Source organism: Aquarana catesbeiana, linkage group LG02 (assembly GCF_042186555.1).
Source record: "Aquarana catesbeiana isolate 2022-GZ linkage group LG02, ASM4218655v1, whole genome shotgun sequence".
Taxonomy (NCBI): Eukaryota; Metazoa; Chordata; class Amphibia; order Anura; family Ranidae; genus Aquarana; species Aquarana catesbeiana.
In genome coordinates this window covers 34,839,410-34,859,101 of record NC_133325.1, presented here as the reverse complement: position 1 = coordinate 34,859,101, position 19,692 = coordinate 34,839,410, and the positions used below count along the sequence as shown (strand labels likewise).

Here is a 19,692-nt window from a genome sequence, read left to right as displayed (position 1 = left end):
CATTTGACTCAGCTGGTCTGTTCTGCAGGACAGAATTGGGACAGGTGAGGTGTGTTACACTGAATGGTAGAAATAAGAACCGCCATGTACTGTATATGAGAGAGGAAATGGAAAGATCCTTTCTGGTTCATCACACCTCAACAAAACCTGCAACAACGACTTCAAACCAAAATTTGAATCAACAATTAAAGTCTGCCCATTGTGTGCACATCGCAGACCTACCTGGATGAAGATCCGAGCAAACTGTTTTCTTTTCTGCTGAAAAGTCTTTTAAGATAAAATGATGAGGAAATCCTTTGTAGGAGATGTCAACTGCAGCTCGTCTCCTTTATATGGAGGAGAGTGGAGGAGTTTAAGGGGGACGTATTGTAAAGTTCAGGTGAACCAGCTAGATCGCAGGACAAAGGCTTTGCAATCAAAATAATATTTATTAAACTCAAACAGCTTCACGGCAGCAAAATCACAAAAGGAAATATAAGTCTAACCAACTTGCAGAGTTCAGAACTGCCATCACAGTTAAACAGTCCCAGATTTTTGCAGAGGGTAACTTCCACTGCTAGCAGGTTTCCAGGCAGGACACTGCCATGCATTCTCACAGCTTCACACCAATCCACGACCACCATTCACAGTCTCCTCTGTGCTCCTCCACACCCACCTACAACTTCCTGTCTTTTTTTTTTAACCCACTTCCTCTTACCAGTGAGTTAACCCTTTTGTTCATTTAAAGGGACCACAGTCCAAACAGAGTAGAAATATAGCGTCCTTCCAGGACTCAGCCACGGCGTCCTGTACATTACCCCCCCCCACCCTCTGCCCCAACGCCAAGAAGGTGGAGGCAACAGTGGAGCTAAAACAATGGACTCGGGAGATGGCATCTGCATTTTGATGCAGTAACCTGGGCCTATGCTCCACTACAAACTTAAATTCCTGGAGTTCCAGGAACCAACGAGTATTCCTGGCATTAGTCCCTTTACCTTGTCTCATCCATGTTAAAGAGCATGGTCTGAAATCAGCCTAAATTTCCTCTGCAAAAGATAATATCTGAGGGATTCCAGAGCCCACTAAATGGACAGACACTCTCGCTCAACTCTAGCATAGTTTTTCTCCGCTGGTGTCAACTTTCTACTGAGGAAGACTACCGGGTGCTCCTTGCCATGAACAACCTGTGATAAAACCGCTCCCAATTCTACATCGGCAGCATCAGTCTGGACAACGAACTCTTCTGAAAAATTGGGTGTTATTAGAGCAGGGTGTTGGCACAGTGCCAGAAGAAAGGGTAACAACTAATTCTGCACTGCCAAAAAAGAGGAACAAGCAGCTAACACAACCAATATGATATAGGCATATAATAGTAAAACAGAAAAAATGTGTAGCGCTAAAAGTTCAACATAAAAACAATGTCCAACCAATGTTGAAGGGTATCGGGAAAAAAAGTTAGAAGAAAAAATCCTTCATGCATATAAGACTCGTAAAATGGTCGATGAAATTTCAGTGACTTCGTGTAAGGAACATATCAAATGTGTGACATCTGGGATAAACACAAAAGAAAACGCACCACCACCAACAATAGGGAGGCTTACCAGATCACGTAGACCCAAGAGGGCATACGCCCAACTGGGTCAAATCAGGCTTGGGTGGTGGGTGATGGTAGATGTTCCAGAAGAGTAGTAGGGATGAAGGTCCAAGGACAAACCGGATGCTAGTGGTCCCTCAAGATGATGTTGGGAAGCAGATGGCAGTGTTGTATAGTAGGAAGGAAAAAGGCCACATAGTGTGATTCCTTAAAACAAGTACCAAATTTATTAAAAAAGAGATACACTCACATGAATAAGTAAAAATCAGCGCTGTAAAAGTATGGCGGCAGTGGGGTCCTACCCCACTGTTGGCACAGTGCTGACTTGAGCTCCAAAAAAGCCTTTTCAGCATCTTCATTCTACTCAACCATTACCGATTTCTGACCCTTAGTCAGATTAGTCAATGGAGCCGCCAACGTGGCAAAGTTGGGAACAAACCACCATGCCCAGGAATGCACGTACCTGCTTCTTTGTGAGGGGAGGGGCCAGTTCTGTATAGCCTCTACCTTGCTGACCTAAGGTTTCACCACCCCTCTACCCATGATATATCCCAGGTATTTCACCTCCTCCATTCCCAAATCACATTTTTCAGGGTTTATTGTAAACCCTTTTTTCCAAATGGAGTCCAGCATTGCCTGGACTTTGGGCAAGTGTGATTTCCAGTCTCTGCTAAAAATGACTATGTTGTCCAAGTACACTGAGGCATACTCCCGGTGAGGTCGTACGATCCTATCCATTGCTCGCTGGAACATGACTGGAGCAGTTTGTAGTCAAAAAGGCATTCTTTTGTACTGAAAACTCCCCTCTGGGGTAGAAAAAGCAGTTTTCTCTCTAGCAGCCTTAATCAAAGGGAATTTGTCAATATCCCTTAGTAAGGTCTAATGTAGTGATATACCTGGCTGGACTTAGTCTCTCACTAAGCTCATCTACCCGGGGCATGGGGTAGGCATCAAATCTTGAAACTTAATTAAGTTTCCGTAAATCATTGCAGAACCACGGAGTCTCGTTGGGCTTCGGTACCAACACAATCAGGCTCGACCACTCACTCTGCGATTCTTCAATAATCCCCAGGTCTAACATCTTCTTCACTTCTTCTGAAATGGCCTTCCTTTGAGCCTCTGGGATGCGGTAGGGCCGGACAAAAATTTTGACTCCTGGGTCTGTGATATGACACTAGTTAGACCTGGTAAGTCTGAAAATGTTTCTTTATTTCTCTGCAAGAACTCCCTTGCCTGCTGACTTTGGATTTTAGACAGGGTATTTGCTACTTGGACACTCTTCACCCCAACCTGAGGCTCAAGTCTTGCACCAGCCATCAAGCTCACCGGTTCTCTGTCCATCCAGGGCTTTAACAAGTTCAAATGATATATCTGATACAGTTTCCTCTAGCCTGGCTGGTGGACTCTATAGTTTACCTCCCCCATTTTTTCCACAATTTTAAAGGGACTTTGCCATCTGGCCAAGATCTTATTTTCCACAGTGGGAATCAACACCGCCACTCGATCCCCCACTTGGAAGTGCCTTATTTTAGCAGCCCTATTATAGACCCGTCGCTGGGCTTTTTACAAGTGTTCCTTGACCAGTGGCATCACGGTTAGGATCCTTTCCTGCATGTGCATTTAAGAACGCTCTTCTGCTGATTAGGTTCACTTTCCCATTCCTCTTTAACAAAGTCAAGTAGTCCGCGAGGTATCCGCCCATACACCAACTGAAAGGGTGAAAACCCTGTGGAGGCCTGGGGCACTTCCCAGGTAGCAAACAGGAGAGCTTGTAACAGGCAGTCCCAGTCTTTCTCATCCCTTTGTACCACTCTCTTGAGCATAGACTTAAGAGTCTTATTGTCACGAATGTCATGTCTACCCCAACGCAGGTGGTCAGACACTATAGCTGGCTACTGTGAGCTTCACCTATAGCACCCCCCTTTCCCTTAAGACAAGCAGGCCTACTGGTACTTGGTTTTGCCCCAGGACTTATACACAATGCTATAGTGTCTGGCTACCATGTCAGGGCTCGATGCGAACTGAGCAAAGCAAACAGGTACTTGCAGTTTAGCAGACAGAAAGCGTGGTTCACAGGTAGTTCCGGTAATAAGGCAGGCTGAGTTCAGGGGATATTTCAGTATCCACTCCGGGTCATACACAGGAGATGCAACAGCAAGCAGGGCAAACTAATGGGAGGCTTGATCTAGAACAATGCAGGTAAGTCTGTCTCTATCACAAGAGAGGGATAGAGTGTTCGATTTGCTTATTTCAGGTGACTGACCAGATCAATCAGCTAACAGGTGAACACAGACAGGGGAAAAGCAACAGCCAACACCTGGGTGCTGGAATGAAGAACACAGGCCCTAAGTGACACTTATTAAAGCATTCTACCAAGCCCTTCATTTGGGGATGGTAGACCGATGTGCGCAACAGTTTAAACCGGAACAGCTTGCACACATCGGCCATAACACTCGACACAAACACTGCTTTCAGAGATGGCCAGTAAAACCGGTTGGTGATCAACTCCCAATTGTCCCCCTAAAACATCTTAATGGGCCAGGTTCAGAACCTTTCGTCTATACTGTTGGGGTACCAACAATTGTTCTACCACAGTTTCTCTCACTTTGTTAACACGATAAAATAATTAATTACATACTGTGAAGTGTGACCATCGCTCATTAGCACCTGGCTCTTGGGGAACACCATTTACCACTACAACCTGTTCCCGTGCCCGGGACAAAGTGGGGTCCTGCATCTGGGCAGTAACAAATGCCCCCTGGGGAACACCCAAATCTGGCAGGACAGGGGTAGAGGCCACTTCCTCATCCTCTTCCCAAAGCATTGCCTAAAGTGGAGAAGGTCCCCCACCTCAGTGTTCAGGTAGGTCTGTAAGCCACATAATTTGGCATCCTTAACAGTATCAGAATTACTTTCATCACCATTAACCAAATAATTAGCACTTTCATCATCTGGATCAACATTATTAACATTCAGCAGTTCAGGTTTATTCCCTTCAACAGCAGGAACAGAGGAACTAGTTTATTCCCAGTCTCTGGACCATTCATGTAGTTCTCCTTGTTCCCACAGTTTTGCAAATAATGGACAGTCTCGTCCTATTATAACATAATTTACCAAGTTCTTCACCACCCCAACCTCTTGAGCACCAGTGCCACATGCTGTGGAGATGGACACCGAGATGAGAGGGTACTCTCTAGTGTCCCCATGAATGCACACAACCCGTAAAGTTTTGCTTACCGGGTCGATCCTCCCAATTACTCTGGGATGAACCAGGGTTACCATACTTCCAGAGTCCAACAAAGCCCTGGCAGGGAGGTGGTTCACTCGAACTTCACACTCAAATTTTCCCTCACCAAGGTCAAGATGTGTTGTGCATGCTTTATAGGCATAAAAAGACCCCCTCTGGAGAACCCTGCATTCCATGGGCTCCTCTTGCAGTGGGCAGTGTGCCTGGGTATGGCCCCAAGAATGACACCGCCAACATTATACATCCTCCTTTTTCTGAACAGGAACAGACTGCTGAGGAGGTATGGGGAGTGACTCTTGGCCTTCTGGGATGTTTGTTCCAGGGCTCCTTGGGACATCCTTCCAAAGGGCTGCAGTTGATCGAATAGGCCGTGGCAAACTGGGCCCTTGGCAGGGCTGAGTAGATCCTCCACCACGGTATATCTTTCCACCATCTGATCCACCGTTGAAGATCATCTGGCAGTAGCCTCAGGTTGATCCAGCACAACCCGTTCCACAATTTGAGGACCAGACAATACCTCAGGTTTCAGCCATTTTTTTCCAGTTGCACCAGGTCATGCATTTGAGACCTGGGTGGGCGATCTGGATGATACTTTCATTGGTGAACTCGTTTGACCCGAATGGCCGTAGTCACCCCCAGATGAGCCAAAATTTCTGCCTTTAGCTTTTGATAATCTTTAGCGTCATCAGGTGGTAGGTCGAAGTAGGCCTTTTGAGGATCATTGGTGAAGAAAGGAGCAATGAGGCTGGCCCACTGGTCCTGGGGCCACCCCTCTCTGCCGTCCTCTCAAATTTGGCAAGAAATGCCTCTACATCATCACTCAGGGACAATTTCTGCAGAAAATGGCTCGCCCTCACGGTCACCTGGTTGACAGGGGCAACAGACGCTTGCTCATGCCCCTGAGGAATCTGCTGCACTGATTCATGTAAGGCAGTCACCTGAGCCTGCATAACCCCTTGTTGGGTCGCCTGCTGGGCTCCCAGCTGGGCCACCTACAGGGGAGTACTTTCTTGCTGCAGAGCCAGCGCCTCTTTGTGGTGGGTTTGTTGTACCTTAAGCTGGGTTGCTAAGTGCTGATTAGCTTCCTTGTGGTGAGTCTGCGCTTTCATATTAGCCAGGGACAGCTGTTTAACCACTTCCAGCCCAAGGACGTCATATGACATCTTTGAATTTCAGTGGTGATATCTGAATGATGCCTGCAGCTGCTCAGATATTTTATTTTTCAGCCGGCGATTCTGCGTACCGTAAGAAAGATCATAGCGGAAATTCAGCCTCTTGATCATTCTTACAGGCGGTGAGACGGGACATCCCCCCTCCCGCTGCCCTCTGGTGCTTCTCTGGGCTGGCCCGTGCAATCAGGGACCCGGAGAAAGAATCTGCCACCGCCGGATAAAGAGCATAGAGATTTCCGGTGACCAGATGGTCAGCCAGTCATCTCTATGATAGTTGGAGGCCCGGGCGCTACGTTATGACGTCACGTCCGGGCCACAAATGTAAACAAACCCGAGATCCCAACTGGAAAGTATCAGATCGTTCTTTTTTTTTTGATCTGATGCTTTCCAGCCTAGAGGACTCCACATTTCTCCATAACGAGGACCTGTCATGCACTATTCTTATTACAAGGGATGTTTTCATTTTTTGTAATAGGAATAAAAGTGATAAAAAAAAGAGAAAATGTAAAAATAAAAACAATAAACTAAAATAAACAATAATAATAATAATTTTAAAAAAATAATTTAAAGTGCCCTTATCCCCGTTTGCTCGCGCACAGAAGCGAACGCACGCGTAAGTTGCGCTTGCATGTGTAAACACCGTTCAAACCACACATGTGAGGCCACATGCATTAGAGAGAGCAACAATTCTAGCACTAGACCTTCTCTGTAACTCTAAACTGGTAATCTGTAAAAATATTTAAAGCGTCGCCTATGGAGATTTTTTAGGTACCAAAGTTTGGGAGCCATTCCACAACTGTTTAACAGCTTCAACTCTTCTGGGAAGGCTGTCCACAAGGTTTAGGAGTGTGTCTATGGGAATATATGACCATTCTTAAAGAAGCACATTTGTGAGGTTAGGTACTGGTGTGGACAAGAAGGCCTGGTTCGTAGTCTTCGCTCTAATTCATCCCAAAGGTGTTCTATCAGGTTGAGGTCAGGACTCTGTGAAGGCCAGTCAAGTTCCTCCACCCCAAACTCGCTCATCCATGTCTTATGGACTTTGCTTTGTGCACTGGTGTGCAGTCATGTTGGAACAGGAAGGGGCCATCTGCAAACTGTTTTTTAAAAAATATCTTGGTATGCTGACACCTTAAGAGTTCCCTTTACTGGAACTAAGGGGCCAAGCCCAACCCCTAAAAGAACAACCCAGCACCATAATCCCCTGTTATAGCTGCAAAGGGTGGGCCAAGTCAATATTGAACGCTACGGACTAAGACTGGGATGCCATTAATGTTCATGTGCGTGTAAAGGCAGGCGTCCCAATACATTTGGTAATATAGTGTAAATTTGTATGACAATTTAAAACAGTTTATTGATATTATGTATTTTTTTTACTCTGTATCCCAAAGGCTGTTTTTTTTATTTTGAACATGTGACTAGCAGCAGAGGACTAGAAGCAGGGAAGAAGAGCAACACCATCTAAGTGTAGCAATAGATAACTTTAATACAGATAAAAGAAGAGACACTCACAAGATTGATGAAGTAAAGAAGGTTCTACCTCTCTGTACTGAGTGCGATGTTGCTTCAAGAGTAGTAGCCAATGGCTCCGGTGGTGCTGGTGGCTCCCAGTGCTTCCAGGTATCTCAGAGACACTCAAGAGGTGAAGATGACGTCACTACCGGGTACAGGGAGTAAATTATATTGGGGGCCTACAGGCTCCAGGCAAGCTCATCTCAGGGAGTAATTCTTGTCTCCGGATTGAAGGAATATGAGTGTCAGTCACTTTAGAGTTAAACGTGAATATGTTTATTCCTCTGGAGCAGTGATTCCCAACCTTAGTCCTTGAATACCCCCAACAAATAATGTTTTCAGGATTTCCTTAACCTTGCACATGTGCTCTAAATCAGTGCCAATGACTTGGTATTTGTGACAACTACAGTATGTTATCTAAACAAGCTAGCAATATAGCATGGAAGGCTTCCTGTGTTTACCTTCCACTCAACCAGTCACATACTACCTCACTTGTAATGGACAGCTGCAGTTTGCTTCCTCCAGACCAGTAGTCTCCAAACTGTGGGTTGGGAGCCCGATGTGGCCCTTTGCTTGCTTTTATCCAGCCCTATTCCCCCCACTGACACCATCAAAAAGACACAATTCTTTCCACTGACACCAGTGATGGAGCATAATTTTTTCCATTGACACCAACGATAGGGCTTAATTTATTTTGCTGATACCAATGATCGGCCCATATTCCTTCCACTGACACCAACGATGATGGGGCAGAATTTCTTCCATTGACACCAACAATGGGACACTATGCCCCCAACTGACACCAACAACAGGGCACTAGTCCTCCAACTGACACCAAAGGTAGGGGAATGCTTTACTCCCACTGGATGCCAGGACATTTTCTACTCCCACTGGTCGCAGTTAAGCCCCCCCCCCCCCCCCCCCCAAAGTCTGAAAGACAGTAAACTGGACCTTTGTTTAGAAAGTTTGGACCCCTTCACTAGACCCAAAATAGAACATCCCCTGCTTCCAGCAATATTAAATCTTCCTGCCAAATGCCTGGGAGAAAGGTAGCTGTCACTGTAGCATCATCACCAGAAGTCCAGGAGAGAAGATCATGTGCTAGGAAATACCTTAATTAATAACTTCCTAAACAAGTCACCAGGCCCTCCAAGCCTGCTGATTGGCTAAGTTTGTAAACACTCATGACACAGAATGGCACTTCTGTAGAACACCTTGCGGGGGCAAGCTCAAACAGCAAGTGACTGAGTAGTACAGTCCATGCTTAGAAAGCACAAATAGGCACGTTCCAACAGGCTGGACAACAGCCCTCTCTTTCCTACACCATCACAAAAAGGCAAAACACAATTTAGAAAAATAACATATCTGTACAACAGTAGGACTGCAAAAAAATAAACTGATTTTATTATTTTGGTTTTTCAACAATTTTCTGCAAGTTGCTTAATATCTTTTCTCTGAGAGCTTTGGTTCTTATCCCGTAGATCAGAGGATTTACAGTAGTAGCTATGCTGGTACCAATCAAAGGTATAATAATATCAACTTGCATCGATACAGAACCCCAGTTTAGCCTGTACCTCAAATTAACAAACAAGAAGGTGACAGCATAAATGGAGAAGGCCAAAACATGAGTCATTAAAGTATGCAGAGCTTTTTGAGAAGATTCTGCAGAAAGTTTCAGACATATGACAACTGTTCTTATGTAGCAGTATGTTATTACAAGCAAGCAGCCAATCACTGATGACAAGGTTAAAGTCTTTCCAAAGAGGACGTTAATTGTTATATCGTTACAAGCAAGCGGTTGTAGAGACATGATCTCACAAAAGACATTGTTGATATTTACCTCACAAAAAGTTAGCCTTGATGTCAACAGTACACCCACAGTTACTCTTATCACATTGAAAACATATATGGCAAGTGATATTTTTTGAGTTGCAATGTTGGTCATCAGACTGTTGTATCTCAGAGGGTGGCCGACAGCCAGATATCGATCATATGCCATTACCGTAAATGTAAACATTTCAACCCATGCATAAAGCTGGATACAGAAAGATTGACAGATACATTCTGTGAGTGAGATGGTTGAGCATCCAGACAACAAATCAATGGCCAGTTTGGGAAAATATGATATGTTCCCGAACATCACATTCACAACCAAAATGCATATAAAGATGTACATCGGCTCCTGCAAGTTTTTTTCTGTCCAGGTTACATAGACAATCATGGAACCAACAAACAATGTGACTAAAAATAACGCAAGAGCTAAAAGAGCAAATACATATCGAAAAGATTCAATCTCAATAAGCCCCACCAGAACAAAGTTAGTAATCATTACTGAGACATTATTGGGAGATGAGCTCATGGCTTGGATTTATATCTTTCAACATCAACAATTCCTAAAATGTTTTATTCAATCTGAATAATGTAAATTGAAAAATGTAATTCATAGAGGTCCTGTGGATATTAGTGTGACTCTTGTAGCATTGCTTTTCTCTTGAATTCAGTTGAGCTTTTATAGATTTCATAAAGCTGCCACCTCACTCACAAAACTATCGCAGTCACTGCACCCAAGTCTTCCCAGTGGACCAAACCTGCTACAGCTGCCGCTGACAGACTAATTAGTGTCAGAAATCGAATGAAGTCGTGCATATTAATTTAACAAGATTTCCCAATTAGAAAACACAAATAAAATGTGAAATATTAACAAAAGCGAAGAGGAATTTTTAATGAAAATTGGGACTGATCGTAGTTTTGCATAGTTAATGTGCAAACCACATCTCTTTTCTTTTGTTGGTTTGATGGTATTGATTACTCATGCACAATCGTGTAGTAAACCAAGGACTGTATGAAAGGTTAACATCCAGCACTTCACACTGGAACCCACAATATTCTTCAAAGCTGTTGAAAGCTTGATGGCTATGCACCTCATGAGACTCCCCTAGCACCAGCAGAATTTTCATGCTGATCATTATTATTAAGTGTCGTCGAAGCAATGTTCACTCCTGGTGACCACATGAATAGTCTTTTTCTGGAATGGTTTGTCTTTAGTAGGGATCAGCAAATCTGTCTGCTTTCACTTCACAAATTCCACGTGAAATCTGTAAAACTCAAAGCTCAAACTCATACTTTTTTAAATAGTTTAGGCTTTGACACCAGATTTTTTATCAAGTGGTAATAGGTCTGACTTGACTGATGAAAGTAGCAGCCCCAATTGATCTAAAAGTTCTAAGAAAGTTTACTTTAAAAAAAAAAAAGCTAAAGCCCTCAACTTTTACAAATTGACCAGTGGTACAACAGTTTAGTACAAAACTTTCTTAGCTTTTTTTTGCACATACCATACTGTATTTCGGTAAGATTTTAATAATATATCAATATAGAGTGCACAAAAAACTTCAAAAACCACAACCCCACAATCTGCAAACCCCTCTCATCCTCGTCCCCAATTATTCCCAAAATAAACAAAATATAGGCTTTAGGTTTGGTGGAAATTGGCTAATGTTAGGACCACACATGAGCAGAGAAGAGGCAGAAAATCTAAACAGAAAAGGCAGATTGTATCTTGCAATAGAAAATAAGAGTGTATTACAGTATCTGAGACAATAGCCACAAATCTTGCTCAGTGTTCAGACAGTATATACAGTATGTCAGGGTTTATCTTAAAATAAAAATTTGTGTTTGAGATACAATAATCAAAACATTTTTTACAGTGGCTGAACAGTATGGAGGGAATCAATTGCCATCTGGAGCTGCAGGAAAAAAAAAGCTACACAATTATGACCCCCAAGTCTGGGGGTGTGAGCCCCACTTTGTCCAAAGCTCTTTGCTCTGGAGGCCCTCCCTTATGTAATCTAGTGGAAATTTCCTGGCCCGGGTTGTCATATTTCCATTCACAATTTCTTGCCCCACCAGAACAAAGTTGGTAATCAGTACAGAGACATGCTTGGGAGACAAGCTCATGACTTGGACTTATGTCTTGCAGAATCAATGATTCCTAAAATGTTCACTCCAATATGAATCTGTAAACCGAAAAATGCAATTCACAGAGGCCCTGTGGATATTAGTGTGACTCTTGTCTCAGTGATTTTCTCTTTAATTCAGTTGGGTTTTTATAGATTTCATGAAGCTGCCACCATTTTAGATTTTTTGTAGTCAATGAATCCAAGTATTTCCAGTAGGCCACAATTGTTACCGCTGCCACCGATGGCTTTATTAGTGTCATAAACATAAGGAGGCAGTTTATAGTAATCTAACAAGCTTTCCCTATAAGAACACAAGTATGGAATGTAAAAAGCAAAAATAAAATTAACAATATATTGTCAAAAAAATCACAAGGAGCTGGAAACTGCCATGTGAATCGTTTACCAAAGCAAAAAATACTGTACAGCAGGGGGAGGATCTTTAAGGGCTAGTTTACACTTGCTTCAAAACATGGCTTTGGATACGCTTTGTTAAAGCTCTCTGAACGTCAGTCAAAGCCCCGTCACTAAATAAAATGGTTAGCTTACAGTCCTGTTTACACCTTGCTTTTGCTTGGTGCTTCGATGAGGCTTCGATGAGGCTTCAGTGGGGCTTCGATGAGGCTTTGGTGGAGCTTCAATGGGGCTTCAAAGAGCCTTTGGTTAGGCTTCGATGAGACTTAGGTGGGGCTTTGATGAGGCTTCGGTGGGGCTTCAGTGGGGCTTCAAGCGAGCTTTGCCATAGACTTCTATGGAGGCTTTGAAGACGCTTTGAAGCACCAATAAAGCTACATGGGGTATCATTTTTAAAGCAAAGCCAAAGCAAAGCAAAAGCAAGGTATAGGAGCTTTAAATAGCCTTCAGAGAGCTTTAACAAAGCCTGTCTGAAGCCTTGTTTTGAAACAAGTGTAAACTAGCCGTTAATGTGTGTTAAAGCCGAAGCAAGTGTAAATGAGCCTTAGTTGTTATATCCAGAGTCATGAGAGAGTCACTAGCAGAGGAGGAACTTATTACCCTCCCAGCAGCCAGCATCAGGAGGAGACTAATTACTGGGATCTGTTGGGATCTGTTGGCTAGGGATGAGCAGAACACCCCCCTGTTCTGTTCACAGCAGAACTCCTGAACAGGGGAAATGTTCTAATTTGAACTGCCAACCCCATTGAAGTCTATGGGAGCCGAACAGGAAAAATCAAAAGTGCCCATTTGAAGGCTTATTTGGCCATAAAAGGGATCTGGTTACTGCCCTGGGGGACATGTATCAATAAAACATTTTTTTTTAAACAATCACTTTTTCAGGAACAGTGATTTTAATTATGCTTAAAGTGCAACAATAAAATTAAAAAATTTCTTTAACCACTTCAGCCCCGGAAGATTTGGCTGCTCTATAAACAAGCCATTTTTTGCAATACAGCACTGCATTGCTTTAACTGACAATTGCGCGGTCGTGCGATGCTGTACCCAAAAAAAATTGATGTGCTTTTTGTCCCACAAATAAAGCTTTCTTTTGGTGGTATTTGATCACCTCTGCGGTTTTTATTTAATTTAATTTTATTTTAAAAAAACACAATATCGTTAACTTTTTGCTATAATAAATATCTCAATTTTTTATTAAAAAAAAAAAAATTTCCTCAGTTTAGGCCGAGATGTATTCTTCTACATATTTTTGGTAAAAAAAATCGCATATATTGATTGGTTTGCACAAAAGTTATAGCATCTACAAAATAGGGGATAGATTTATGGCATTTTTATTATTATTATTTTTTTTTACTAGTAATGGCAGTGATCAGCGATTTTTATCGGGACTACAATATTGCGGTGGACAAATTGGATACTTTTGACACATTTTTGGGACCAGTGACATTTGTACAGCAATCAATGCTATAAAAATGCACTGATTACTGTATAAATGACACTGGCAGGAAAGGGATTAACACTAGGGGGCAATCAAGGGGTTAACTGTGTTCCCTAGGTGTCTTCTAACTGTAGGGGGGATGGGACTGACTAGGGGAAGAGAGAGATCTGTGTTCTCTCCCCTGAGAGAACCGGGATGTGTGTGTTTACACACACACATCCCTGTTCTCATTCTGTAATGAGCAATCACATGTACCCGGCGGGCATCGCGCCCACCGGGCACTCGTATTGGCTCCAGGGACACGCTTCAGGCACTCTGCCGGAGGTGTCTTAAAGAGCCGACGTACAGCTACGATGGCTCGCGCAGGGGAGCCAACCTGCCGCAGTATAATTGTGGCGGCTGGTCCAGAAGCTGTTAAATAAAGTGCCTGGGGGGTCCCTTTAATGTGTCTGTAAAGTGGAATGTCTGTAGCATGCATAAAACATGCTGCAGCAAAAATGAAATTTCTAAAGAAAAATAGAGTCAACTCCCACTTAAAATGACTTGTGGTTACAATTGCCAGCACCCGGCTATTGAAAAAATAAAGAAAAAAATAGCATGGAGTCTCCCCCCAGTCCATACCAGGCCCTTATCTGAGCATGCAGCCCAGGGCCTGGTATGGACAGGGGGGGACTCCATGCCGTTTTTTTCTTTCTTTTTTTTACCGGCACTTTTTCTTTATGCAGCTGTCAGCAGGAAAACCCATTGACAGCTGATGACTTATCAGTTGTTAAGGCCGCCCCTTAACAACCAGCTTGCACTCTGCCCTGATTGGGCTAAGCTTTGCCCAATCAGGGCACAGAATGCACTGTGCAGCGCTCAGTGCATTGCAGGGTGTTTATTGGGGGTGAACACCCCAACAAACACCCTGCAAATTCGGGTGTTCGGCGAACCTAAAGGCACCCTAAAGATGATTTTACTTTTGGCGATAACGTCTAGGAGAAGGGTCTCTGATTTAGGTTCTTTCTCGTGTAAAGATCCTTTCTTAAGGATTTTAGACGACAGAGTAGTGATCAGGCCTGACCCTTTGTATTTGCCCAAAGTTTCGTCTGACTTCCACAAATCCCAGGAAGTAGTTCTTCCTAGCTTTTGTTCCTCCCCCAGGAATCTGGAGTAAGAAAGGTTTGGTTTTTTTAGATGTAAGAAGATGTCTTCTACACTACTTAGAAGTTACTAATGAATTTAGGAAGGATTCCCAATTACTGATTACTTTTAGTGGCCCCAAAAAGGGTTCCAAGGCTTCCAGAGGTTCCATTTACAGATGGATTAGAGAAGCTCCTTCCAGAGTTAGGGCTCACTAGTTTGCTAGCTGCCTCTTGGGCAGAAAGAGCGGGTGCATCATGGGAAGATATTTCCAAAGCTGCTGTCTGGTCCTCCTCTCATGCATTCGTCAGGCATTATAGAGTCCAGATGCTCTCCAGCCAGGACCTCTCCTTTGCAAGGAAAGTACTTCAGGCTGTCATCCCTCCCTAAGGTATAGATTTTGCTTATCCTCTCAAGTAGCTGTCCTGAAAGATGAGGGGGAAAACCCCCTTTAGACTTACTGGTAACAGAATTTCCAGGAATCTTCCAGGACAGCATCTATGTTCCCACCCTATTCTTGTTTCACTGGTCCCTTATTTTAACCTGGCGGTGGTGTATTAATGAGTCTCTGTTATTCCTCTTCCCAGTTCACTTTTGGTGGAGGTTTACTTGATATTCATACAACTGAGGGTCAGGGGAAAGGGAGGGGCCTTTTAAATTGTGTCAGATTTGTGTTTCCTGTAGAAGGTGGAGCCAGTCATCTCTCAAGTAGCTGTCCTGGAAGATTCCTGGAAATATCGTTACCGGTAAGTCTAATGGGGTTTTTTCTGTGGGGGAAATATTTTTGATGTTGTCAATGTGTGTTGTTTGTAGGTTGTTCACTTTGATTTAATTGTCTGTGCTGCATTTTTTTGCAAAATCTTTCTCAAGATGTTGTGACTAATGTTTAAATCCTTAATAGATATCCATTTGTGGGTGCAGTCCTTTTAACTCATGTTAATTTACAATGCAAAATGGTCAGACCTCAAAAAACATAATCTGTTAGTGTCTCAAATTAACATACATGTGTTTTTTGCTTTCCTTGCTATTTTCCAAGTCCTGTTTTGTTGACCAATAAAATTTTTATAAAATTTTTATGTTTTATGTGTTTTTTGTTACTTTTCATGCAACAAATTTCCCAGCTGCAGCTTAACTAGGCTGAGTGGCATGTCAAAACAAAAAAGGTGTGATTTGTCTACAAGCTACTTTCCTGTTGCCTTCATTGTAGCATATGGATGGATTGTGCGTATGCTGCCATGGATAGGCACCAGGAAAGGAAAATTACAGAGCCGTAAGTATTACATTTTCCATTTTAGAGCAGTGGTTCTCAGCTTCAGTCCTCAAGTACCCCCTATAGCACATGTTTTGGGAATTTATCTCCAACATTCCAAGCCATTGACTGTGATTTAAAGCACTTGGGCAAGATGAAGGAAAACCTGCAAACATGGCCTGTTGGGGGTACTTGAGGACAGGGTTGAAAAGCACTGATTTAGAGCACTGCGCTAAAATCTAGCTTTAGGTTGGGCTTTGTGTCCCTTTTCTTAAAATTGGCTTCACTTCCTGCCAAACAGGAAGTGAGGGTAAAACCCTACCAATGTCTTTCCTTGGGGACACACAGATCAATCTAACTAGTGTCCCCATAAGGCAAATTGCACTCTAGCACTTTGTTGTGTACACCCCAAATTCTTAGGTATTTTTGGGTTTATTAAAGGCAAATCCACTCTGCAATACATGTGTACTCACTGTAAATCTGAGGGGAAGCACTGGTGATTTTAACATCCAGTCATGTAGAAGCAAAGATGTTTTTTTTTTTATTTTCCTTGCATGTCCCCCTCGGATCTCCAGCAACTGCACTTTCAATTGCACTTGTAGTACAAAGTGAATTTGCCTTTAGTAAATAAACCACAAAGTCCAAGATACATAATAATTATTTTGGGGTGTACAGAGCAAAATGCTACAGTGCAATTTACCTAACGGGAAAATTATTTAGATGGACCTGTGTGTCCCTAAGGAAAGACATTGGTAGGGTTTTACCCTCACTTCCTGTTTGGCTATGTGACAGGAAGTGAATAAATTTGAAGGAGAAAGTGGGAAAATTTGGGAGATGTCTTCCCCCTATCAGGGGTGCAGACATCCCCAAAAACTGACAAGACTTCTAATCCCTCTGCACTCTATCCCCAAGCAAAAATAAGAAAGGATTTCATTGCCTTTCACTAGAAACATTTGTTAGTCCAGTCCTAGAATTTTGCATCTGCTTTACTATTAATTTACATCCAAATATGGATTCCTGCAGCTAAATGCACCTAGATGCGCAAGTGCTGTATGCTGTGTGAGCATAGGTATGTGTCTGTTGCGCATATCTGGTTCCCAGACAGCTCACACAAATGAAATCACGCCCCTACAGGAAGTTGCTTGTACTGCTGCTAATTTCTTCCCATCACCATGCCCCACTCACTGTTCTCTGAGGAAGAGATGATCCTTATTTGCAAATCAAGCAAATAATTGTATTTTCTTTTAACATGGGGTGGTGTTTGTGTGGGTCCCTAACACACATTTAGACATATTAGGGCCAATTTAGACAGGATCCAATTTACCTACCAGCATGTTTTTAGAGTGTGAGAGGAAACCGGATTACCTGGAGGAAACCCATACAGGCAGAACATGCAAACTCCAGGCAGATGGTGTCATAGATGGGATTTGAACCAGTGACCCTTTTTGCTCCTAGGTGAAAGTGCTAACCACTACACCACTGTGTTGCCCAAATGGACATCTAGAGCCGTAGTTTGAAGAATCCTGGTGGGTTCTCATGTGCCTTGTATAATGCTCAAGAAATATCAATAGGAAAATAGAAGTGGGTCATGGCACATCTACATTCCAAATTTGGCACTTAAGATGGTCATGCACTATGCAATCTGATTGGCAAATCTCTGTACAACTCGATATTTCGGAAAAATAGGTAATAGGAAGACGCACTTGAACAATTAATTTAAATTTATAGGAAATCAAACAGGCTCTTGCACTAAATCTAATCTAATCTAACTGATTACAGTGTATGGTCACCTTTAAAAATCAAGATTGGAAATTATGAATTTTTTGGGTTTAGAAACACTTCTCTGTTCTTTGTAATGTATTGAAAAATTTGAGTACAAATAGAAAAAAAACACATTTTAAATATATATTAGAAGTAATAGGAATGAGATTAGCATCAAACGGGTTAATTCACTGAGAACACCTACTAATTGCCTAACAAGACACATCCAATGAGATGAAATTAACCAACTGGATTGGGCGTGCGCTATTATCAATTAGGAAAAAGCAGTTACCCTAGCACCAGTTGCAGTTTACATATTTATTATTGTCTGCGTGCGCCGGTTCTCATTTTAAATCAATGACTTTTCCGGTGCACCAATTAAGGTGTGAACCGGCGCAGCGCATTAGTCTTAGTAAATCACCCCATAGTGTTTTGCTTTTGGGCCAAAAAGTTCAATTTTGGTCTCATCTGACCAGAGCACCTTCTTCCACATATTTGCTGTGTCCCCCACATGGCTTCTCACAAACTGCAAATGGGACTTCTTATAGCTTTCTTTCAACAATGTCTTTCTTCTTGTCACTCTTCCATAAAGGTCAGATTTGTGGAGAACACGACTAATAGTTGTCCTGTGGACAGATTCTCCCACCTGAGCTGTGGATCTCTGCAGCTCCTCCAGAGTTACCATGGGCCTCTTGGCTGCTTCTCTGATGAATGTTCTCCTTGCCCGGCCAGTCAGTTTAGGTGGACGGCCATGTCTTGGTAGGTTTGCAGTTATGCCATACTCTTTCCATTTTTGGATGATGGATTGAACAGTGCTCCGTGAAATGTTCAAAGATTGAGATATTTTTTTTAAACCTAACCCTGCTTTAAACTTCTCCACAACTTTATCCCTGAACTGTCTGTTGTGTTCCTTGGCCTTCATGATGCTGTTTGTTCACTATGGTTCTCTAACAAACCTCTGAGGGCTTCACAGAACAGATGTATTTATACAGAGAATAAATTACACACAGATGGACTCTATTAACTAATTATGTGACTTCTGAAAGCAATCAGTTCCACTAGATTTTAGTTGGGGGTATCAGAGTAAAGGGTGAATACAAATGCATGCCAGTCGCCACATGTTTCACATATTTATTTATAAAGAAGTTTGAAAACCATTGATCATTTTCCTTCCACTTTACAATTATGTGTCACTTTGTGTTGCTCTGTCACATAAAATCCCAATAAAATACATTTACGTTTTTGTTTGTAACATGACAAAATGTGGAACATTTCAAGGGATATGAATACTTTTTCAAGGCACTGTATTTTGGATAGATATAGATTGAGCATGCATTTATCTTGCAGAAAAAAAAAAACAATAGCACACAGGTTTGCACCACAGCTAAAATGCCTGTTTAGGCAGGCCACAATTTTTGAGAGCTTGGTTAAAAATTGTGGACATGGCTGATGGAAATAGCGAACAGGTTTGCATCACAGCTAGATTGCCTGTTAGAACAGGCTGTAATATATGAGAGATTGATCAGGCATTTAGGAACAGAAAATAAACAATTAAACTCAGGATGCTAAAAGCATACAGCTTAATAACAGGACAGCTTGCAATTCTGGAGGTATAGAGCAGGCAGGCGTTTAAAACCAGAAAGTTGTAAAACAGTTGTTTGGACTCTGAAGATGCAACAGCATACATCTTTGCAACTCATCTTTAATCACTTACTCACTGGGCACTTAAACCCCCTTCTTAACCAGACCAATTTTCAGCTTTCGGTGCTCTCACATTTTGAATGACAATTACTCAGTCATGCAACACTGTACCTATATGAAATTTTTGTCCTTTTTTTCACACAAATAGATCTTTCTTTTGGTGGTATTTAATCACCTCTGGATTTTCTATTTTTTGCGCTATAAAAGAAAAAAGACCGAAAATTCTGTAAAAAAATGCATTTTTCTTCGTTTCTGTTATAAAATTTTGTAAATTAGTGATTTTTCTACATAAATTTTGGCCAAAATTTATACTTCTACATATCTTTGGTAAAAATAACCCAAATCGGTGTATATTATTTGGTCTTTGTGAAAGTTATAGAGTCCACAAGCTATGGTGCCAATCTCTACAAATTGATCACACCTGATGTACTGACGGCCTATCTAATTCTTGAGACTCTAACAAGGCAGGAAAGTACAAATACCCCCCAAATGACCGTTTTTGGGAAGTAGACATTCCAAGGTATTTAGTAAGAAGCATAGTGAGTTTTTT

The 19,692-nt window shown here is 42.3% G+C and overlaps 1 protein-coding gene across 1 annotated transcript; it reads right to left on the bottom strand.

Moving 5' to 3' along the window:
• Nucleotides 1–8,909: 8,909 nt before the first annotated feature.
• On the bottom strand, nt 8,910–9,839 carry LOC141129711 (olfactory receptor 51E1-like). Its single transcript, XM_073617805.1, has one exon. It carries the CDS (start codon nt 9,831–9,833, stop codon nt 8,910–8,912), a length of 924 nt encoding a protein of 307 aa, XP_073473906.1. The 5' UTR covers nt 9,834–9,839.
• Nucleotides 9,840–19,692: the final 9,853 nt, after the last annotated feature.